This window comes from Cajanus cajan, chromosome 5 (assembly GCF_000230855.2).
Source record: "Cajanus cajan strain Asha chromosome 5, NIPB_CcT2T_4, whole genome shotgun sequence".
NCBI classification, from domain to species: Eukaryota; Viridiplantae; Streptophyta; class Magnoliopsida; order Fabales; family Fabaceae; genus Cajanus; species Cajanus cajan.
In genome coordinates, this window is record NC_138521.1 from 17,424,809 (window position 1) to 17,449,892 (window position 25,084).

Consider the following 25,084-nt stretch of genomic DNA (forward strand, 5'->3'; position numbering starts at 1 on the left):
AACCAACACATTAACAAACAAGCTTCAAATTCATCAAATTTAAATTGTTCAACATCAAAAGCAATAAAAGTGTTCAGGAATTAAAATCATTACAACCCAAATGAACTTAAAGATTGTTCCAAACTTGAATTTAAAAACTAAGCAAAATAACAAAAACAGAAATCACTCCTCATCGTCCGAAATACCAAGCTGCGTCTTGATGATTCTGACTTCATGATCTAGGTCGTCAAACCTATCAAGAATTCCAGAGAACATGGATTCATGTCTCCATGACATCTCCATCATAGCATCCATTTTGTTGATCATGATCTGTTCAAACGGTGAGAACGGCTTCAGTTCCAACTCAGCTTCTCTAGGCTCAGCTTCCACCTATGGTGGCTGATCCTCATCATGAGAAGGAACACCGTCCTCATCTGTAGCTGGTTCCGGGGTAGGAGGAACATCTCCTTTAAAAACCCACTTATCTTCTTGCTTCAGCATACCCATGTGGTGCAAAGAAGATTTCTCAATCTTATTTGACGCGTGTAGAACAATCTTTCTTTCACTTGTCAAATCTACTCCAGCATTTTCAAAAATTTTAGACAAGAGTAAAGCATAAGGAATCGGACCGTCTTCCTTTCTCCTTGCCTTCCAGATACAATCGTTCACAACCGACACCCAATCAATCTTAATTTTCTTCTTAATCACATGCATTAATAAAATGTCATCCCGAGACATTTGTGCATGGTTGTGCAACCTTGGTTTTAACATCCAGGCAATAATGAAAGAAATTAAATGAGAGTTTTTCTTCATACCTCCCGCCAAAAATTTCTCGTAGTTGGTATTAGATGGAACCCTTTGATAGTCCTGGAATGTTGTCAGTTCTTCAAAATCCCCAAAATTGAATGGTTGGGGTTTCTCCTTTCCGGTTCCGCTCAGCCCAGCAGCCGCTTTCAATGTAGGTCCATCCAGCCTGATTAACTTCCCCTTAATCACAGATTGCATAACCCCCTCATTAATGGAGGCAAAACAGAGGAATAACCTGATTAGCTCCGGATAATAGGGTCCTTCCATTTTCAAGAACGCTTTCAACTCCTGATGCTCCAAAAGGGTTGGAAAGCTAAACCCCTCGTTCTTGAACCAATCAAGCTTCAAGGTCTTCGGAGGAATGATTCTCCGACCGGCGTACCACTCAAAGTAGTATTCTTGAGCTTTCTCATCCGCAAACCACTTCGTGATTAGCTGCCCAGAGGGAAGAGGATGCTTGCTCCCCCTCACTTCGAGCTTCTTGGGCCTTTTAGAAGAAGATGCCATGGTTGGGTCTTAGAGAAAGATGAAGAAGATGAAGAATTGTGTGGGTTAGGGTTTTGAGGGTTTGGGGAAAAATGAGAGAATGAGAGAATGAGAGAAGATCAGTTGAGAGAAGTGTTTTATGCCCTAACACATTCTGGGTATAAGGGTAATGGGTAGCTTTAAGGGTTGGTGCATAGATAACTGTTTCAGGAAATTTCAAAAAACCGCCCAGATAATCAATTATTTATGCAAATAATCGATTATTTGCATCAGAAAAATCTTTTAAAAATGAAATCTGATATGGATAATCGATTATTTTAAGGATAATCGATTATTACAGAGGGTAGTTTCTCCTAACACAACCCAGATAATCGATTATTTACAGAATAATCGATTATTCCAGTGGCCTTTCAGATTCCACTACTCAGATAATCGATTATTTCCCAAGATAATCGATTATTACAGTGACTCTTGAGTTCCTTCTTACCAGATAATCGATTATTACCCAATTAATCGATTATTTCAGAGACTTTTGAAATTCTTCATGCTCCAGATAATCGATTATTACCCAAGATAATCGATTATTTTCATGAATTACTTAAGATAATCGATTATATCTTAAGATAATCGATTATTCCAGAGAAGTTTTGCTTCTCTGAAATTTTAACTTCTCAAATTTCACCAAGTCTTTTGTCCCTTTTAAATACATTCTTTCACACATCTCTTACTTTCATTCTCACAACACAATCAATTTAAACTTGATTCATTAATTATTCCCAACTCAATTCTCAATTGATTGAACCTTTCTCTAGGTAGAGGTTTTGTAAAAATATCAGCAAGTTGTTTACTTGTCTCTACAAACTCCAGAGCACAATCATTTCTTTGAACATGATCTCTCAAAAAGTGGTGTCTTATCTCAATATGCTTAGTCCTAGAGTGCAAAATTGGATTCTTGGTCAGATTTATTGCACTAGTGTTATCACACCTCAAAGGAATTTTGTTCAACTCAACTCCATAGTCTCTTAATTGTTGCTTCATCCAAAGAATTTGAGCACAACAACTTCCAGCTGCAATATACTCAGCCTCAGCTGTACTTAAAGCAACACAAGCTTGTTTTTTGCTATGCCATGAAACAAGTGCACTACCTAACAAGTGACAAGTTCCACTTGTGCTCTTTCTATCTAGTCTACACCCAGCATAGTTTGAATCTGAGTAGCCTATCAGACTTAGTGAGACTCCCTTTGGATACCACAAACCAACATTAGTTGTGCCTTTCAAATACTTAAGGATTCTCTTTACACTTTTCATATGAGATTCTTTAGGATTAGCTTGGAATCTTGCACATAGGCACACATTAAACATTATATCAGGCCTACTTGCTGTCAAGTACAAGAGTGATCCTATGATACCTCTATATTTTGAATTATCAATAGCAATTCCATTCTCATCTAAGTCAAGATTGTAATTGTTTGATATTGGTGTGGCAGCCTCCTTACACCCTTCCATACCAAACTTTTTCAAAAGTTCATTGCAATACTTACTTTGACTTATGAAAGTTCCATCATGCATTTGTTTGACTTGTAATCCCAAAAAGAAGGTAAGTTCTCCCATCATTGACATCTCAAATTCTCCTTGCATGGTTTTAGCAAATTCTTTACAGAGAGAGATATTTGTAGATCCAAACACAATATCATCCACATATATTTGCACATACATTGTATCATTTTTAAACTTCTTGACAAACAATGTATTATCCACCTTTCATCTTTCATAATCATTCTCAATTAGAAATTTGCTTAACCTGTCATACCAAGATCTAGGAGCTTGCTTCAAGCTATAGAGTGCCTTTTTGAGCTTGTACACATGGTTAGGATTTTTGAAATCCACAAATCCAGGTGGTTGTTCCACATACACTTCCTCTTGTATCAGCCCATTGAGGAAAGCACTTTTTACGTCCATTTGATAAAGCTTGAAATTCTTTATGGTAGAATAAGCAAGAAGTAGTCTAATTGCTTCAATCCTTGCTACAAGGGCAAAAGTCTCATCATAGTCAATTCCTTCTTCTTGATTATACCCCTTAGCCACTAGTCTTGCCTTATTTCTAAGAATTATTCCAGATTCATCAAGCTTATTTCTGAAAACCCACTTGGTTCCAATGATTGGATAATCTTTTGGTAATGGCACTAAATCCCACACTTCATTTCTTTCAAACTGATTTAGTTCCTCTTGCATAGCCATTAACCAATGTTCATCTTTAAGTTCTTCATCAATGTTCTTAGGTTCAACTTGTGACACAAATGCCATAGTGTTGCAAATATTTTTAATTGCACTTCTAGTTGAAACACCCTTACCAATGCTTCCAATTATATTGTCCATTGATAAGTCTATTGTGGTTTTCCATTCCTTTGGCAATTGTTCACATGTTTCCTTTTGTTTCACATGTGACTCACTCTCCTTAGACACATCATTAGGTTCATTCTCCAATAGGGATTGATCAAGCAACTCAGTTAAATCCTCAACTTCAGTTTGTCTAGTCTCTTGCTTATTTGACTCATCAAATACCACATGGACAGATTCTTCTACAACTAGAGTTCTCTTATTATAGATTCTATAAGCCTTACTATTTGTAGAGTATCCTAGAAAGATTGCCTCATCAGCCTTTGCATCAAACTTTCCAAGTTGTTCTTTCCCATTGTTCAGCACATAACACTTACACCCAAACACTCTAAAATATGAAATGTTAGGTTTCTTTCCTTTGTAAATTTCATAGGGTGTTTTCTTTAATATAGACCGAATCAGAACTTTGTTTAACACATGACAAGCAGTGTTAATAGCATCAGCCCAAAAATATTTTGGCAAGTTTGTTTCATTCAACATTGTTCTAGCAAGTTCTTCTAAGGACCTATTTTTCCTCTCAACAACCCCATTTTGTTGAGGTGTCTTAGGTGCTGAGAAATTATGGTTTATACCATGTTCCTCACAGAATTTTTGAAACAACATGTTTTGAAACTCACCTCCATGATCACTTCTTATAGAGGTGATGTTTGAACACTTCTCATTTTGAACAAGTTTTGCAAATTTTCTAAAGGCATTAAAAGCATCATTTTTGTTTGCAAGAAACATAACCCATGTATATCTAGAATAGTCATCAACAATTACTAAGCCATAGTAGTTTCCGCCTAAGCTCATTGTTCTTGATGGACCAAACAAATCCATGTGAATTAATTGCAAAGGTCTAGATGTTGACATCTGATTTTTACTTTTAAAGCTAGCCTTCACTTGCTTGTCCTTTTGACAAGCATCACATAGTTTGTCTTTTCCAAACTTGAGTTTAGGTAGACCAACCACTAATTCTTTCCTACACAGTTTATTTAGGTGATCCATATGAATGTGTGCAGCTCTCCTATGCCAAAGCCATATGTTTTCTTCTTGAGTTATTAGACACTTAGTGTTTGACATTGTTATAGAGTGTTCTAAGTCAAGCATGTATATATTGTCAATTCTTTTACCAATGAATCTGATTTCTTTACTCTTTTTATCACATATCAAGCAACATGTATTATCAAATTCAATTTTAAAGCCTTTATCACTCAATTGACTAATACTCAGCAAATTATGTTTCAAGCCATCAACAAGCAAAACATTTTCAATCAATGTTTGAGAGGAGGAATTACCAACATTGCCATGACCAAGAATTTTGCCTTTATTGTTGTCACCATAGGTAACATACCCTTCATTCTTCAATTTCAGACTTGAGAATTTGGAGGGATCCCCGGTCATGTGCCTTGAGCAGCCACTATCAAGATACCACAGTAAATTTTTGGCCCTCAAGCATTCCTACAACACAAATTTAGAGGAAAAATTTAGGTACCCATGTGGAGGGTCCTTGTTGGTTAGTTCTCAGCCTTTGACTCTTCTCAACCCAAATCATTTTTCCACTTGGAACTCCATATTTTCTTGAATAGCAGTTCCTAATTGTATGACCTTTTTTACAACAATAAAAACAAGTTGCTTGTCTAGAAAAGTTGCTTTTGAGTTTTCTAAAATTTTGACTTTTCACAAAAGCTACTTTCTTTGACACAATTGGTATGCTTGTACTTGGATTAAAGCCAAGTCCACTCCTATCAAAAGTGTTTCTTTGTTTTCCCAAAAGAATATTCAAATTTGCATTTCCCTTTGTTAACCTTGCAAGTGTGGATTTTAAGTCAGCATTTTCTTTTTCAAAAACTTTGCAATGTTCACAAACATCTTTTGAGGAATGAGCTTCACTAAAGTTAAACATAGTTTGAAGATTTTCATGCTCATGCTTCAAATCTTCAAGCTCTTGTTCAGCTTCAATGAAAGCATTTTCATACCATTTCAGCTTGTTTTTCAACTTTGAATTTAAGGCACCTAATTTGACAGCTTCTTCATGAATTTGTATAAAAGCTTCTTGAAGCTGATCATAATCAGGATTGGATTCAAGGTCAGAGTCACTTACAATTGTGTCATGGTCAGTTCCAGCCATCAAGCACAGGTTGTTCTCCTCACATTCAGATTCATCACTTGATGTGCTTGAGTCATTATCTTCCCAAGCAATGTAGGCTCTCTTTCCTTTTGCATTTTTCTTAATTTTCTTCTCCTCTTGTTGCTTCTTCAAGAGATTTGGACACTCAGCCTTCATGTGTCCCGGTTTACCACATTCAAAGCAATTAAAGGAGGATGTGCTTGCTTCCTCTTTCTTGTTTGACTTCTTATTGAATTTGTAGGGGAAATTCTTCTTTCTTCTCATGAACTTTCTGAACTTCTTTACTAGCAGATTGAAGTTCTCAGTTTCAGAATCATCGGAGCTTGTTTCTTCACACACCTCTTTACCTTTGGCAGATTTCAAGGCTTTCAATGACACTCCTTTGCCTTTCTTATCTTGCTGCTCATGTTCATCAAATATGTGCAGCTTTTGCTCATGCTCCCTTAATTTCCCAAAGAGAGTAGCTAATGTCAAGGAGGTCAAATCCTTTGATTCTTCAATGGCTATCACCTTTGCTTGCCATGATCTATCCAAGCATTGCAGCACTTTTAGATTCAGCTCTTCCTTTTCAAATTTCCTGCCAAGGTCAACAAGGTGATTTATCCAGTGTGTAAATCTTTTTTGAAAATCAGAAATAGATTCACCATTTTGCATTCTAAACAGCTCATATTCTCTAATGAGAGTATGCTTTCTTGATCTCTTTACATCGCTTGTTCCTTCATGAGTGACTTGCAAAGTGTCCCACATTTCTTTAGCAGATAAGCATTGTGAAATTCTGAAAAATTCATCAATAGACAATGCAGATGTTATGATGTTTTTTGCTCTTTTGTCATGTTGGGCTCTTCTCTTTTCCTCATCACTCCGCTCACTCCAATGTTTTTCCTTAAGCTCACCATCATCATTCTTTTTCATAGGGATATAGGGTCCATTTTCTATAGCATCCCATACAGCAATATCAATAGCTTCAATGAAAATTCTCATCCTAATCTTCCAATAGACATAATTTTCACCATTGAAAACAGGAGGTCTATGTAAAGAGACACCCTCACCATAGGGTAGGTTGTTGTTGGCCATTTTTAAATCTTGAATAACTCTCAAGAACCTTGCTCTAGATACCAATTGTTAGAAAAGAATGGCCCAATCCAAGAGGGGGGGTGAATTGGATTCAATGACCCTTTAAAAATTTATCAGAGTTTTTGGATCGTAAATTCAATCAAAACTTTTCTATGACAGAATTTTCAAATGAAGCACTCTTAAAGACTTGTTACAATGATATGAATGCAATGAGCAACTTGATTACAAGACAATGAGGTTCAAATATAATATCCAATTATAGATTTAAACCATCAAAATTCCCATACACATGTTAATCAAGTTTTATCTTCTTTAAAGCACAACCAAGAAATTACAAAATAAGAGATAAGGTTGAAGAAGATTGCACAAGTCTTTTATACTGGTTCAACCACTCCACATGTGACCTACATCCAGTCCTTAATCACCACCTGATTAAGATTTGATCCATTATCTTTTAGAAAGAAGGTTTACAAGCACACACACATGCATATACTTCACTACAAAAAGATAACCACTTTCTTGACCCCAAGAAAGTAACCCTTGTAGAACCCACTACAAGAAACTTCACCACTTGAGAAACCCTTCTCAAGATTTTTTACAAAGATTCACAAAGAATAAAATGAAACGAATTCACCTGGAATTCTTGAACAAATCTTTGTCTTCCTCTTTCAAGAGTATGATGATGATGATGATTTCCTCACAAGCTTTTCACAAACGTTTTTCTCTTGGATTTCACAAAGAAAACTCTCCAAGATGTCACACAGACTCTCTAAAACGTTTTTACCAGTTGATTATCAGTTTTTACTCAATGTTATGAAGTTTCAAAAGAGTTCAAACTATTTATAAAAATTCAAACCCAGATAATCGATTATTTTAAAGAATAATCGATTATTTTCTTCTTCAAATTTCTAGAAATCAATCAAGAACAATTTAATCGATTATTTAGCTGGATAATCGATTATTCCAGAGAGTTGTTCCTGAAATAATCGATTATTTTGGCAAATAATCGATTATTACAGCAAGGCATTCCACTTAGCCCACTTGCTGAAATAATCGATTATATTTAACAATAATCGATTATTTTGAGTCAGTTCTTAAAACTTCATTTTAAGTCTCAAAATAATTTTCCAATGTTTAACTCATCATCATCTACTCCCTACTTGATTCTAGACAAGATTTGCTCAATGCACAAAGCACACACAGACACAAATATAACAATTCATTCATAACAATTTGCTTCCTAAGCTTTATTACATAGCTATACTTCAAGGTATTTTTCTTGACTCTTCCTTGACTTTGTTTTTGTGTTCAATGTTGTTGTTGTACACTTGTTGTCTCCAAGTTGTTGTGATCATCAAAACTCTTAAAGTCTTCAGCTCCCCTAAGCTCAACAAATTGTTGGGCTCAAACTCAACTTTTAGAGCCTTCCTTTTGTCTCTTCTCTTGCTAGTTTCACCATTTCTCAAAGCAATAGATTCATTGGCTTTAAGATGGTCTCTTATGTTCTGGTGAATTTCATGAACTTGTAGAGCTCCAAAAAGTTTGTCAAGAGTAAGAGTTTTTAGGTCACGCATTTCTTAAATGGTTGTGGCTTTGGGCTACTAGATCTTTGGAAAACTATGCAAGTTCTTAAGATTGTTTTGAACTTTTGAAAACTCAGTTCCTAGGGATTTTAACTCATTTAGATTTGTTTAAAATCTTTCAAACATTTCATCAATAGTCTCATTCTTCTTCATGGAAAACAACTCATAGGATCTCTAAAGGGTGGTAGCTCGTTTGAATCTAACATCCTCAGTACCCTCATAAGCTACCTTCATGGCTTCCCACATTTCCTTAGTGGTTGGGTAGTTGTAGAACTTGTTGTATTTGATGACTATTAATCAAGTAACGGATTTTATTTATTATAATAAAAAAATTATTTTAATATTTTCATCAATATCAATAATTACTAAGTTTGCAATACACATTTTCTATTCTTGATAAAATTATTTTAATGCTTTCTCATCTTCATTAAACAATTTTAGTAATTATAATGTAAATAATTATCATGTATTCATTTGAATATTATGACTTAAAAAGGACTATTTTTTAATATTCACACATAATGAACAAAATTAAAAGAATAAAAAAATTAATAACTATTAATCATTATTAGATTTTCACTTCAATATTATTATTAATTAATAATATATTATTATTAAAAATCATTTCAACAAAATAAAATAATAAAATAAGACAAAAATAAATAAATACTTTTTTGGGTAGTACAAAAGCAAAAAAAAAAAAAGTCTACAATCTCAGGAATACAGCCCTAGATTCATCTACCCTTATAAGTGGGACTAAACCAACAACCATCACCTTTGTAATAATTGAATCAAACCCATAATAGGAACCCATTTTGGTCACAAAATTAGCACATTGATTTTCTTCCCTCAGTGAGTGATAGAGATTAACTTCCACAACAAAATCAAATTTCACCATGTAAAAATCATGGTCAAATCTAATAGATCAAAGTCATCAACTGGTTTCCAAATAGCCTTCAATCTCTCTGCATTGTGAAAAAAAACAATAGATTTTTCCTAGTAGTTTCACAAGGACAATGTCCTACCATGGTGTACGTAGAGATTGTACCACCTTCTCATCCAAAAAGCAACGAGGTTTCAGACAATTATCCCCCTAATAGTCAACCCTAAAAAGCTTAGGGCATCTCCAATGGAAGCAACTCATTTGAGTTGCTTTAGGCATTGGAAAATGAAAAAAGTGGTCTCTAGTGTGTCATGTCAGCATTAAGCAACTCAAACAGAAATTTACTCCAATGGTAAAAAACTTTAAGAAATTCAACTTTTAGAATTTTTTTTCAAATCATTTATGAACCAAATTAAAATTTTTATTAAAAAGGACAATTGCATTACAATAAAAGAAAATAAATACATAAACATTATACGAAATTAATTTTCATCATTATTATTTCTGAAACGTTCCTAAATATGTTCAATAAGATTTGCTTGAAGTTGGCGGTGTATCTGTTTGTCATGAATGTTTGCTCTCCTTTGAAGGTATGTTGTTCTAAAATTGGGATGAGCACCTATAAATATTTCAGATCTTGACATGTCATCATCTACACCATCATAATCAATATAATTTTGATAGGTGTCTCGCTCGTCCTTGACAATCATGTTATGCAATATGATACATGCATAAATTATATTTTTCATTATTGCGGTATCCCAAAAACGTGTCGGACCTCGTATGATTGCGAATCGAGATTGAAGCACTCCAAATGAACGTTCTACATCCTTTCTCGTTGATTCTTATCGTTGGCCAAATAATTTCCTTTTTTCCCCCTGTGGCATGGAGATGGTCTTGACAAATGTAGCAAAGTCTGGATATATGCCATCTGCTAGATAGTATCCCATATTATATTGGGTTCTATTCACGGTGTATTGCACTGTCGGAGCAGTTCCTAAAAGAACTTCGTTAAATAAATTAGATGCATTTAACACAGTAATATCATTATTCGAACCTACAATTCCAAAAAAATGCATGCCAAATCCACAAGTCTTGTGATGCAACAGCTTTAAGAATGATTGTTGGGTTTGCATGATCACCTCAACAAAATTGACCTTTCCGCGCAACTAGACAATTCTTCCATTCCCAATGCATACAGTCAATTGAACCTAACATTCCAGGAAACCCACGTGTCTCTCCCATCCGTGGTAGTCGTTGAATGTATTTGTTGATAGGATTCCTAATTTGCACAAGGAATGAAGAAGGATCTTTTGGGTTAAAAATCTGGAACTTAATTTTCTGGAATTAGAATGCTAGAAATGAAGGTAAAAGGATACAGTAAAAAAATGAATGAAGGAAGAATCACTCTTCCAAGGAAAAGGCTTCACACAAAGAATTGTGGTTTATCCTTTGATATGCCCAAACTCTTGAATCACTCAAGAACAATTAGAGAATTACTCTCAGTAATTAAAACTCAAATTCTGATCTTATTTTGTTCATCCCCATGGGCAGCTTATATAGCTTACAATCAACAACCTTCACTTACATTAGTGGACAAATAATGGACTCCACTAAGCCTGAATTATGACCACTAATGACAAAATATTATAAAAAAAACACTTTAGTGGGCAATTATTGAACTTCCACTAAGCCTAACAATTATGACCACTAAAACATTAAATAAAACACATGCTAAATTCGTGCACCCCTCTGGTATGCCTCATGGCTGACTCATCCCAAAGGTTTTGGGCCTTATTTGATAAAAATAACTTGCTTAAAAAACTAGCCCAATAAGTGGTGCAGCCCAAAAAGAGTTGGCAGCCACTTTAACAAGAGTTTTAGGCCTTTATTTACTAATTACAATTACTAAGAACACCATAGAGTAATTAGGCTTCATAATCCTTGATACAATTCACCATCTTGGCCTTGTTTTCATCTTTAGGCATTTCTTCAAGAATGAGGGCCGTAACTTGTTGCAAAGCATCTTTGGCCTTTTTAGTCCTCGCCCTAGTCATTGGTCCTCCAAGTCCTTTGAGTGCTCCTAAATCCTTGCCCATGTCCTCATCATTCCCTCCCTCTTGAGAAGAATTTGTCCTCAAATCAAAGTCTCCATCTTCTACATCAAAGAGAGATAAATCAGAAACATTAAAAGTGGAACTAACATTGTACTCACCGGGCAATTCAATCTTGTAAGCATTGTCATTTATTCTTTCAAGTACTTGAAATGGACCATCCCCTCTTGGCAAAAGCTTTGATTTCCTTTGTTCCGGAAATCTTTCCTTTCTCATGTGTACCGAAACCCAATCACCAGGTTGAAACACAACTTTCTTTCGCCCTTTGTTAGCATGTTTTGCGTAGCTCTCATTTTTCTTCTCAATTTGAGCCTTCACACGTTCGTGTAACTTCTTCACATAGTCTGCTTTGGCCTGCCCTTCTTTATGTTTAAAAACAGAAATGTTAGTGTAGACCCCTAAAATTGTCCGGGTCGGAAATAAAACTCGAAGACCCTCAAAGATCGAAGGAAAGTCAGCCAGAAGGACTCCTAGAAGACCATAGGATGGCTATCTGTAGGTTTAGAGGTCTTAGAGTAGCTTAAAATAAGGAAGTGGAGGGAATGAAGCCCAATACGGCCGTACTAAACTTAATACGGCCGTATTGAAGCTTTAATATGGCCGCAGTGAACTCAATACGGCGTATTGAAGTTTCTGAAACTTCAATACGGCCGTATTGAAGTTTCAATACAGCCGCAGTGAACTCAATACGGGCGTATTGAAATTTCTGAATTTCAATACGGCCGTATTGAACTCAATACGACCGTATTGAAGTTCAAAAATTTCAATACGGCCGTATTGATTCCATAGCCCGTATTGCGCCTGTTCCCTATAAATATGGCGTCATTTTGACGTCATTACACACTTTTACACATAGTTTCAACCCTCTCCTTGAGTATTCTGGGGTTTTTGAGCAGTGTTCTGCCCTAGAAATCACTCGGAGAGTTGATCCGACGAAGTTCTTGAGCCCCGAGCCATTTTGCTTGAGGATCGAACCTAGTCGAAGGGAAATCCTCCGGATTTCCATAGTTAAAATTTTATAGGAGGGAGCGAGCGGGCTTGTAGAGCGAGGGAACGCCAAAAAGCTTCCCAGTTTTACGAAATATATAAAAGCACGCTTCAAAGGTTTCTTCTTAAATCCTTCCTTTTACTGCTTTCTGTGTGCATATTAAAAATTGTCATCATGTAGATATCTAATTTATAATTGCTTAGAATAAATAGGGGTAATTTAGTAATTTTGTACTATTATTTTTAGAAATAATCTGTCATAGGGAACCCGAAAGGGGCGTTGTGGGGTGCTAACACCTTCCCCACGCGTAACCGACTCCCTTACCCAACTCTGGTTGTAATGGCCGAAGTTGGTTTATAAAATCAATTGCCTTATCCCTTTTTCCAATGTTTTGAGTAAAACATTGGTGGCGACTCCACGAACCCTTCCTTTTACTACGAAAACCACTAATCCATGGAGGGTCCCGCTTGGGATTAACATGGATTGGTGAGACATTTAATAAATAAATTGGATAATATCGACAAGGTCTCAGTTTGAGAACAAGTCGTTCTAATAATCCAATACATTTTCAAAACTAAAATAAAAGCGAGCTCGACCGTCTTCGCGACCGCCGAGGCCCGTTTGGGCCGGTGGCGACAGATGGCGACTCCACTGGGGAAGCCTCGAGAGTCAGTCCCATTTAGTGACAGATTATTTTTAACAAATAATAGTTAAAAATTACTTTATTACCCCTCACTTGTATGATAACATGTTTATCTATTTGGCTTTAATAACTGTTGTATTTTTAAATTCCGCAATTGTTTGAAATACAAACTGTACACAAACCTTTGCACACAACAGTTCCCTCTATACCCGGGGGCATGAGTGATTAACCATAGGGAGTGGATGTTAGTACGGCCGGTTGTCGAATGGGTCTATAGGTGCCCGTAGACCGTTGTCGGAAAACATCACTCAAGGTGATAACCATGAACTTGAGTCTGACGGTGCGTTGGAGCTTTCCATCGACCTACGATGAGAGGAATTGGGTCCCTATAATGGGGGCACCTTGGGGGCCTCAGACCGGTGAGAACAGTTAGATCCACCTTGAATATGCACTTTTCTGCAGGATACCCCTACCTCGTGATTCGCTCGTGACTGTTCGTGGATGAGTGAATTGTTTGTGCATTAATTATGTGAAATTGTTTGAGCATACATTGCATTTCTTTAAACATACAACATTCCTTTTTTAAAATAAGAATAAATAGGAATAAGAATCTTCCATTGCATGGTGTTAACATCTACCTTCATCACATTCATATAGGTAGTTTCCCTTTTCACCCAAAAAATACAAAAAATATATAAAATAAAAAAAAATACCCAAAAAAGAAAAAAAGGGTTATTTATCCAAACCAAGCAATATCATGCATCATCTTAGGAACATCCTAAAAACATGATAATGCTTAGTTGAATAAACACTATGCATGCATATTCAACCTCATCATCTCATATCATGCATATAGATCATGGAGAGATCTAGGAGTCATTCATACATCTCTCCTAGTAATCCATTAATAAACAATAATAAAAAGAAAGAAATAATCGATGCGTATATTCAAAGAATGGATCACACGCCGTTCGTTATCAAGTGTAAGCCAACAACCGCGCCAAGCGAGCACACGTCAACTCCGTTGTTGGTAATCAAGACAAACAAGGGGAAGGTCCAACACCATTAAGGATCACAGTTCCAAGGCCTTTCCCTTACAAATCAAATAAGGCTGTGCCGTGGATATACGACATCCACTCTTCTGCCGACAGCGATATCTCCAACATCGCTGGACTTGGGGGCATGACTAGGAGTGGTAGGATCTACACTCCCGATGATCTTCATAACAAAGCCCCCAAGAATAAAGAAAAAGAAGAAAAGAAAACCGAGGAAAAAGAATCCGAGGAGGAGACTGACAAGCTGTTAAAATTTATCCGACAGAGCGAGTACTCCATCGTGGATCAACTTCATAGGACGCCAGCAAAGATTACGCTGTTGTCGTTGATCCTAAGTTCCGAACCGCATCGGCAAGCTCTGTCGAAAGTCTTGAACGAGGCATACGTGTCGCACACTATCTCCCAAGACGAGTTTGAAGGGATTGTTAGTCACATCAAGGCTAATGATCACCTCACCTTCATCGATGAAGAAATCCCCGCCGAGGGATCAAACCACAACAAGCCCTTGCACATCTCTATAAAGTGCAAGGAGTATCACATCGCTAAAGTCTTGGTAGATAATGGATCTTCCTTGAATGTGATGCCAAAAAGAACGCTCAAGCAATGGGCAATCAAGGGAGTCCAAATGCGCCCGAGCAACATGATCGTTCGAGCTTTCGACGGTTCTAAAAGAGAAGTAGTGGGAGAAATCAATCTTCCAATCCAAATTGGACCCACTATCTTCAACGTCGAATTTCAAGTGATGGACATCACTCCCGCATACAGCTGTCTCCTCGGCCGACCTTGGATTCATGATGCAAAAGCTATTCCTTCTACGCTTCACCAGAAAGTCAAGTTCATAGTGGGTGACAAACTGGTGACCGTACAAGCTAAAGATGACATACTCATCAGCAAGCCATCCAACATACCTTATGTGGATGCAGCAGAGGAAGCTTTAGAAACCGCCTTCCAAGCATTGGAGATCGCCAATGTTGAGACATTTCCCCGAGAAATGAAGAAGGTAGCCCATATGCTCACAAAGAACGGATACTTGCCAAGACAAGAATTAGGCAAGGACTCCCAAGGAAGCCCGGAGCTACCCATTATCAAGGACAATCCGGGGAAACAAGGGTTAAGATACAACCCTAACAAAGATCAAAGGACGAAGAGGAACCAAGATCCTTCTCGACGTTCTTTAAGCCAGATCTTTAGGAAGGCCGGTTCACAAGTGTCAAGGCCGGTCGTCGTCGTCAAAATGTTTTTCTCCTTCCGATAGGGATGTATAGACTCAGTGACTATTAGAGATCACTCCTCGGGGACAGCCCGACCCCCGAGCCTCGATAGGGCACATGTTTCCGCTGCGATTATAATAAAATCATTCTTCATTAATTCTTTATTGCTTCTTTTCTTGCTTGCAATAAAATTCTAGACCACATTATTTTAACCCTGTTTGAATAAGCATAAATGAGGTTAAAATCATCTTGATAACAATAAACTCGCATCATTTTTATGTGGAAATGTGCATGACAGCTTGGAGCACCTTTTCTTGGCATCAATAAGCGCCATCATGGATAAAAGAAATCCTAAAGATAATAAGCTCGGCAGGAAACCCAAAAAGGGGACTGCGCAAAAATAAGAGCAAAAGACCCGCTAGGAATCCCACAAAAGGGTGACCTAGGCAAAAGTTAGGGTTACAAAATGAAGACAAAAACCCGCTAGGAATCCCACGAAAAGGGTGACCTAGGCAAAAGTTAGGGTTACAAAATAATAAACAAAAAGAAAAAGCCCGCTAAGACACCACAAATGGGTGTTTTAGGCAAAAGTAAGGGCCATCAAAAAGAAAAAGAATAATAATAAATCCATGATGGTACCATCAATCGAATTCAACAAGGGGGGCTCAAGAAAAGCTATCCAAGTTGTCAAAGCACAATCATTAATAACAAAGATGTGCTTAACTTCATAAGTGTTTAATCAAACTAACCTAAACACTTGAGCCTACCATTGGCCAGCCATTCTTTCAAAATCCATTTTTCGAAAATAAAATAATCCCCTCTAAAACACAAACTTTTGAAAACATATATCCTTTCCTTCTCTTCTCCCTTGTCCCAAAGATTTTTGAATAATCTAAGTGGAAACATGGAGATATAGTGGTCAATAGGAGGGTTGACACATCTTCTAAAGGAAGGGAGAATCATTTGGTTGATGACACCAAAAATCAAATACGCATCATTCCTCGGTTACAGAAATCGGCAAAGCACAGTCTGTCTGGAGGAATGGCAAGATCCAAACAAAAAACGCATCGGTTAATTCTTTTGAAAAGAGAATCAAATAGAATTAGGTGCATCATACCGCATACATGCATACAGATGATAGGTGTACTGGAAGATCACTTATTCTCTGTTTATTGAAAAAACAAAAAAAACAAAAAATATAAACTTCAGAAAAAACAATGCGCCCGTACCATGTTCAGTACACCCGTACTAAAATCAGGGTTATGAACAAAATTTCAACTCAATACGGGCGTACTGAAATGAATAACGGCCGTATTGGCAATAACAGAAATCCTCCCTCACATCAATGACAAAATTCCTCCAAGAAGAAGAGGATAGGGGGAGCCATTCATTTTTTCCAAAAATAAAATAATTAAACTTGCATTTTGTGCATCGCGCACATTAATTGCACATTCAAAGACTTCATCATGAGGCAACCACATAAAATAGAAAAAATAGAAAAATTGCTTGTGTATGACAGCAGCAAACAAAATGCAAAGATTCAGAAAATCAACAGCGTCATACAGAATAACTGAGCCTGGAGAGGCTTGCCGAAAGAATACTCTCAGAATAACTGAGCCTGGAGAGGCTTGCCGAAATAATACTCGTACAGAATAATTGAGCCTGGAGAGGCTTGCCGAAACAATACTCCCACAGAATAATTGAGCCTGGAGAGGCTTGTCGAAATAATACTCCTTCAGAATAATTGAGCCTGGAGAGGCTTGCCGAAATAATACTCCTACAAAATAACTGAGCCTGGAGAGGCTTGCCGAAATAATACTCTCTCATAATAACTGAATTTAATTTCTTTAGCACTTTTAATTTCTGTACAGCAAAAGCCAAAAACATAAAAAAGGCAAAATACAGAAAAAGCCAGATCAGAAGAAAAGGCAAAATACAGAAAAAGCCGAAAATGAAAAAAGGCAAGGATATAGAAAATCCAACAAACAGTTTGTACAGAATAACTGAGCCTGGAGAGGCTTACCAAAATACTCCTCATCCTCCACATCAAAGAATAAATGAGCCTGGAGAGGCTCGCAGAAATAATACTCCCCAGAGAAACCTCAGCTTAAGCTTACGGGCCAAATTCCCCAGCGAGAGCTATCAAAGCAAGATCGACAAAATTGCCAATGGAAGCACGATCACCCAAGCAGTATATCTAGTCAAAGGACTTAAAACTTCCTCAGTGGAAGATAGCTCTCCAACTCAGGCGTTGAGTGAGTCTAAGCCTGTAGAGGCTTCCTAAATAATACTCTGGGATACATAAGATCCCTAAATCCCCAGTCGCCTACTCAAGAGGCACTCCTTCAAAAAGAGAAAAAATCAAAAAAAAATCAATAACCATTCCCCAAGAGGAATCCGGCACTCAGCCGAACACTGAACATCAAGATAATTCGCCTACTCAGAGGCACTCTTTCAAAAAAGAGAAAAAATTGAAAAAATCAATAACAATTTCTCAAGCGGAATTTGGCTTTTCAGCCAATCATTGAACGTCAAGCTGATACGCCTAACAGAAGAGGCCAATCACAACCAATGACAAAATCCCCTAGCGGATAACAGCCTACACAGAGGCAACAAAATCCAAAAATCAAAAAGAGTCACCCGAATAAGGATAACCGGGATACTCCACCAACGTCGAAAGGACGTCAGCCAATCATAAGGCACTGCTCATCTCAGAAAGAGCATCTTCGTGTCTACACCCCAAGGAAACAGAAATTCCTCAATGGGCACCAACTACTCAATGGAAAGTTGGGACACAAGAACCTATGAGTAACTGCACATCCCCTAGACGGATCCCTGCGTTATCCAGCCCTCAGTGGCACAAAAATCAAAAACAATCATCGAAGCAGCATCGTGGACTGTGGAGACAAAATCAAATCCCCAGCGGATAACAGCCTACACAGAGGCAGTAAAAATCAGAAAATCAAAAAGAGATACCCGAATAAGGATAACCGGGATACTCCACCAACGCAAAGGACGTCAGCCAAACATAAGGCATCGCTCAACTCAAAGAGAGAGCATCTGTGTCCACACCCCAAGGATTCAGAAATTCCCCATGGGTACCAACAATGCAATGCAAGTTGGGGCACAGGAACCTATGAATGACTGCACATCCCCTAGACGGATCCCTGCGTTATCCAGCCCTCAGCGGCACAAAATCAGAAAAAACTGTCGAAGCAGCATAGTGGACTGTGGAGACAAAAATCATCTCAAATCCCTGGAGAGGGTAAACTCAGCTGCCGATGTTAAGACGCAGTCCCTGGAGAGGGTAAACTCAGCTGCCGATGTTAAGACGCAGTCCCTGGAGAAGGTAAACTCAGCTGCCGATGTTAAGACGCAGTCCCTGGAGAGGGTAAACTCGCATTGCCGAAGTGATCAGAAGACACGGACGCAGTCCCTGGAGAGGGCAAACTCAGCTGCCGATGTTAAGACGCAGTCCCTGGAGAAGGTAAACTCACCTGCCGATGTTAAGACGCAGACCCTGGAGAGGGCAAACTCAGCTGCCGATGTTAAGACGCAGTCCCTGGAGAGGGTAAACTCACCTGCCGATGTTAAGACGCAGACCCTGGAGAGGGCAAACTCAGCTGCCGATGTTAAGACGCAGTCCCTGGAGAGGGTAAACTCACCTGCCGATGTTAAGACGCAGACTCTGGAGAGGGCAAACTCAACTGCCAAATGTTAAGCGGCAGAGCCTGGAGAGGCGGTACTCAATCATCAGGGTGATGTTAACACACTGGTGTCTAGCTTCCGGCTCGGGCGTCGAGTGAGGCTAGGTCTGGAGACGGTACTCAACCATCAGCGTCATCAGAGGTGCGTTGGTGTCCAACTTCCCGCTCGGGCGGCGAGTGAGGTTGGGCCTGGAGAGGCAATACTTAATCATCAGTGTGATGTTAACACATTGGTGTCTAGCTTCCGGCTCGGGCGTCGAGTGAGGCTAGGTCTGGAGAGACGGTACTCAATCACCAGCGTCGCCAGAGGCACGTCGGTGTTCAACTTCCGGCTCGGGCGTCGAGTGAAGTTGACCCTGGAGAGGGTAAACTCAGCTGCCGAGGATGTCAGAAGCGCCGAGGTATGCACTCACCTGGAGAGGCTACTCAACAATTTTCCACCGGAAGACATTACAAGTCAGAAGGTCGGCACATCACCCGGACAATTGGGTCAACTCCTTTACTTGTCAGCCGGTACACCAAAAGGCCGTCCGACTAAGTAAAGGGGGGGCAGCTGTAGACCCCTAAAATTGTCCGGGTCGGAAATAAAACTCGAAGACCCTCAAAGATCGAAGGAAAGTCAGCCAGAAGGACTCCTAGAAGACCATAGGATGGCTATCTGTAGGTTTAGAGGTCTTAGAGTAGCTTAAAATAAGGAAGTGGAGGGAATGAAGCCCAATACGGTCGTACTAAACTTAATACGGCCGTATTGAAGCTTTAATATGGCCGCAGTGAACTCAATACGGCGTATTGAAGTTTCTGAAACTTCAATACGGCCGTACTGAAATCAATACGGCCGTATTGAAGTTTCAATACAGCCGCAGTGAACTCAATACGGGCGTATTGAAATTTCTGAATTTCAATACGGCCGTATTGAACTCAATACGACCGTATTGAAGTTCAAAAATTTCAATACGGCCGTATTGATTCCATAGCCCGTATTGCGCCTGTTCCCTATAAATATGGCGTCATTTTGACGTCATTACACACTTTTACACATAGTTTCAACCCTCTCCTTGAGTATTCTGGGGTTTTTGAGCAGTGTTCTGCCCTAGAAATCACTCGGAGAGTTGATCCGACGAAGTTCTTGAGCCCCGAGCCATTTTGCTTGAGGATCGAACCTAGTCGAAGGGAAATCCTCCGGATTTCCATAGTTAAAATTTTATAGGAGGGAGCGAGCGGGCTTGTAGAGCGAGGGAACGCCAAAAAGCTTCCCAGTTTTACGAAATATATAAAAGCACGCTTCAAAGGTTTCTTCTTAAATCCTTCCTTTTACTGCTTTCTGTGTGCATATTAAAAATTGTCATCATGTAGATATCTAATTTATAATTGCTTAGAATAAATAGGGGTAATTTAGTAATTTTGTACTATTATTTTTAGAAATAATCTGTCATAGGGAACCCGAAAGGGGCGTTGTGGGGTGCTAACACCTTCCCCACGCGTAACCGACTCCCTTACCCAACTCTGGTTGTAATGGCCGAAGTTGGTTTATAAAATCAATTGCCTTATCCCTTTTTCCAATGTTTTGAGTAAAACATTGGTGGCGACTCCACGAACCCTTCCTTTTACTACGAAAACCACTAATCCATGGAGGGTCCCGCTTGGGATTAACATGGATTGGTGAGACATTTAATAAATAAATTGGATAATATCGACAAGGTCTCAGTTTGAGAACAAGTCGTTCTAATAATCCAATACATTTTCAAAACTAAAATAAAAGCGAGCTCGACCGTCTTCGCGACCGCCGAGGCCCATTTGGGCCGGTGGCGACAGTTAGGCATAGGCAATAAATCAAGAGGAGTCAATGGGTTAAAACCATACACAACCTCAAAAGGTGAACAATTTGTGGTGCTATGGACAGCCCTATTATATGCAAATTCAACATGAGGCAAACTTGCTTCCCAATACTTAATATTTTTTTTTAAAACAGTCCTAAGCAAGGTTCCCAAAGTTCTATTGACTACCTCAGTTTGTCCATCAGTTTGTGGGTGACAAGTTGTTGAAAATAATAATTTAGTACCTATCTTTCCCCACAAAGTCCTCCAAAAATGACTAAGGAATTTAGCATCCCTATCACTTACAATACTCCTTGGCACACCATGAAGTCTCACAACTTCTTTGAAAAACAAATCAGCCACATGACACGCATCATCTACCTTTTTGCAAGGTATGAAGTGTGCCATTTTTGAGAACCTGTCAACAACCACAAAAATAGAATCTTTGCCATTCTTTGTTCTAGGCAGTCCTAACACAAAGTCCATAGATATGTCAATCCAAGGATATTCAGGAGTTGGCAAAGGAGTATACAATCCTTGCGGTAATGATTTAGATTTAGCCATTTTGCACACAACACAATGTTCACAAAATTTTTGCACATCACGTTTCATATGAGGCCAAAAAAAATGTTCTTGTAAAATTTCCAAAGTCTTTTTAATCCCAAAGTGCCCCATCAAACCACCACCATGTGATTCACTAACAAGCAATTCTCTAATGGAACATGCAGGCACACACAATTTGTTTTCTTTAAATAAAAACCCATTGTGCTTAAAATACCCATTTTGAGATAATTTCTCACATGCAGCATATATTTCACCAAAAGTTTCATCAGAAGCATACATTTCTTTCAAAGATTCAAATCCAAGCAATTTAGTTTCAAGAGTGGAAAGTAATGTATGTCTCCTTGATAAAGCATCAGCCACAATGTTCCCTTTGCCCCTTTTATGTTTTATGACATAGGGAAATTGTTCCAAAAACTCCACCCACTTGGCATGCCTCTTGTTAAGCTTGCCTTGTCCCTTCAAATACCTTAGGGACTCATGATCACTATGTATTACAAATTCTTTGGGAAAAAGATAGTGTTGCCATGTTTTCAAAGCTCTTACCAAGGCATACAATTCCTTATCATAAGTGGAAAAGTTAAGGGCAGCCCCACGTAATTTTTCACTAAAATAAGCAATTGGATGGCCTTCTTGTAACAACACAGCCCCAATACCAACATTGGAAGCATCACATTCAATTTCAAAAGATTTAGCAAAGTTTGGTAAAGCAAGAATAGGCGCATTGGTTAACCTTTGCTTAAGAGCAACAAAGGCTTCCTCTTGTTTCTCTCCCCACTTAAAACCCACATGTTTCTTTACTACTTCATTAAGAGGTGCTGCCAAGGTGCTAAAGTCCTTAACAAACCTCCTATAAAAACTTGCCAAACCATGGAAACTTCTCACTTCACTCACGGATTTAGGTGTGGGCCATTCTTGGATGGCCTTAACCTTTTCCTCATCTACTTGTACTCCTTTAGAACTTACAACAAAACCAAGGAATACGACATGATCAGTACAAAACACACATTTTTCAAGATTGGCAAACAAATGTTCTTCCTTAAGCACATTCAAAACAGATTTCAAATGTTCCACATGCAATTCAAGAGAAGTGCTATAGACAAGAATATCATCAAAATATACTACAACAAATTTGCCAATAAATTCCCTCAAAACATGGTTCATCAATCTCATGAAAGTACTGGGTGCATTAGTTAAGCCAAAAGGCATAACCAACCACTCATACAAACCATATTTTGTTTTAAAAGCAGTTTTCCATTCATCACCCTCTCTAATTCTAATTTGATTATACCCACTTTTCAAATCAATTTTAGAGAAAAAACTTGCACCATGCAATTCATCAAGCAAATCATCAAGTCTAGGAATTGGGTGCCTATATTTTATGGTGATGTTATTTAGAGCCCTACAATCAGAACACATTCTCCATGTACCATCTTTTTTAGGGACCAAAATTACTGGAACAGCACAAGGACTCATGCTATTTCTTACCCATCCTTTGGCCATGAGTTCATCCACTTGCTTTTGTATTTCTTGCGTTTCTTGTGGATTGCTTCTATAAGCTGGCTTATTGGGTAAAGAAGCTCCTGGAATGAGATCAATTTGGTGTTCAATTCCCCTCAAAGGTGGTAGTCCACTTGGTATGCTTGATGGAAAAACATCACGAAATTCCTGCAAAAGAGATTTAACACTAGAAGGTATTTCCAATTCATCAAAAGTGTTAGTGTTTAAAATCTGATTTTTGCAATACATTAGATAAAGGGGCTGTTTAGCAAGGAACAACCTCTTCACCTCACTCTTTGTTGCCAAAAGACTCTCTCTTCTCTCAAGTGTTTCACTCCTTTTCTTTTTTTTAAATTTTTGTTCACTCTTTTTCTCAAGATCACTTTCTTTTCTCTCCAAAGAAATCTTTTCTCTCATCCTCAATTGATCCTCACACACCTCTTTAGGACTCAAAGGCTTGAGGACAATCTTTTTATTTTGGTGCACAAAAGAAATCTTATTGGAATAGCCATCATGGACGGCTTTAGTGTCAAATTGCCAAGGCCTTCCTAAAAGTATGTGGCTGGCCTCCATTGGAACTACATCACATAGCACCTTATCTTTGTATTTTCCAATGGAAATCTCCACTTCTACTTGCTGCCTCACTTGCACCTCTCCATCCTCACTAAGCCACTGAAGTTTATATGGTCTAGGATGTGGTTTAGTGTCTAAATTTAGCTTTGACACTAATCTAGCACTAGCCACATTAGCGCAACTCCCTCCATCAATAATCACCATGCAAACCTTTCCATTGATGGAACACCTTGTGTGGAAAATATTCTCCCTTTGGCTTATTTCTAAAGGACTCATTTGACTACCCATCATTCTCCTTATCATCAATAAATCTCCCTCAAGGGCCTCCTCCTCCTCCTCAATGTCACCTTCCTCTTCTTCACTAACATCAGATTGGCTAGTGTAATCCCCATTCTCCTTGAGAACCATGGTCCTTTTGGTAGGACACTCATAGGCATAATGACCCATGCCTTGACACTTAAAGCATTTTATGTCTTTACTCTTCTTTTGAGGCTGTTCTAAGGTCTTAGAGGATGATTTTACATGAGAAGTAGATGCTGGATTGCTTGAAGGGGCAGTCACCTCCTTCTTATTTTTGTCCTTCCAACTAAAGGAATTATAATTAGAAGAACTCTTCTTGGTCACACTTTTTCTTTTGAGTTGTTGTTCCACTTGAATGGATTTGTGCAGCAAATCTTCTATATCAACAAATTCCTGCAATTCAACAACATCACGAATATCATTATTCAAACCATTAATAAAACGAGCCATGGTTAGTTCCGGATCTTCTTCAACATTGGCTTGCATCATGAGCAAGTCCAATTCTTTGTAATACTCTTCAACTCCCTTGGTGCCTTGTGACAATTTTTGAAGTTTAAATTTCACATCTCTAGCATAGCTAGCTGGCACATAACGTTTCCTCATGAGCTTTTTCATTTCAGCCCAAGTCTCCACCAAAGGCTCTTCATTTCTCAACCTTTCTCTTTTCAACTTATTCCACCACACAAGTGCATAGTCTGAGAACTCAGCTGCTGCAAGTTTCACCTTTTGCTCTTCATCATAATTGTTACAAGTGAAAATATGTTCTATTTTGAGTTCCCATTCCACATAGGCTTCCGGATCACTCTTCCCCTTAAATGGAGAAACATTAAGTTTAATACCTTCAATTCTGTTTTGCCTAGGAGCACCACCAATTCTTCCTCTCCTTTCTTCTTCATGATGTTCATAATTCTCTAATCGTTCAATTCTTCCATACAACTCCTCATTGTTTTCTCTCAATAATCTTTGCATTTGAGCATTAATAGCGTCGAACAAGAGTCTTTGTGTTCCATCCAAATGATCTCCATCTGCCATCTTCAAAAAAAACAAGAGTACTAACAAACACAAAGAAAATAGGACCTCACCACTCTTCTCACGTGTTTACACTCGTAAAAAGATCACTCTTTTTTTTTTTTTTTTTTTTTTAAAGCAATTCAAAAATAGACAACACAAAGAACAAACCACAAATTTGATATTTTGTGTTAAAAGCAAGGTTCAGGGTAGGCTTAAAAAAAAAGAAAGGAATACAAAACAGTCACCTAAAATTCAAAAAGAAAACAAGGAAACTTAGGAATCAAAAAC

At 38.3% G+C, this 25,084-nt stretch overlaps 1 protein-coding gene across 1 annotated transcript; it reads right to left on the minus strand.

The window, feature by feature from the left end:
- Positions 1 to 10,831: 10,831 nt before the first annotated feature.
- LOC145958258 (uncharacterized) lies at positions 10,832 to 24,919 on the minus strand. The gene is made up of 2 exons (XM_083075020.1): positions 22,901 to 24,919; positions 10,832 to 11,795 (listed from the first exon to the last, which is right to left on the minus strand). Exons 1-2 carry the CDS (start codon positions 24,815 to 24,817, stop codon positions 11,769 to 11,771), a joined length of 1,944 nt encoding a protein of 647 aa, XP_082931146.1. The 5' UTR covers positions 24,818 to 24,919; the 3' UTR covers positions 10,832 to 11,768.
- Between the last annotated feature and the right edge of the window lie 165 nt (positions 24,920 to 25,084).

Coding starts and splice junctions, on each gene's coding strand:
- LOC145958258 (XM_083075020.1), bottom strand. CDS start 24,817: ATGGCAGATGGAGATCATTTGGATGGAACACAAAGACTCTTGTTCGAC. Junction 11,796..22,900: donor AACTCATGGCCAAAGGATGG/GTAAGAAATAGC, acceptor TTAAACATAAAG/AAGGGCAGGCCAAAGCAGAC.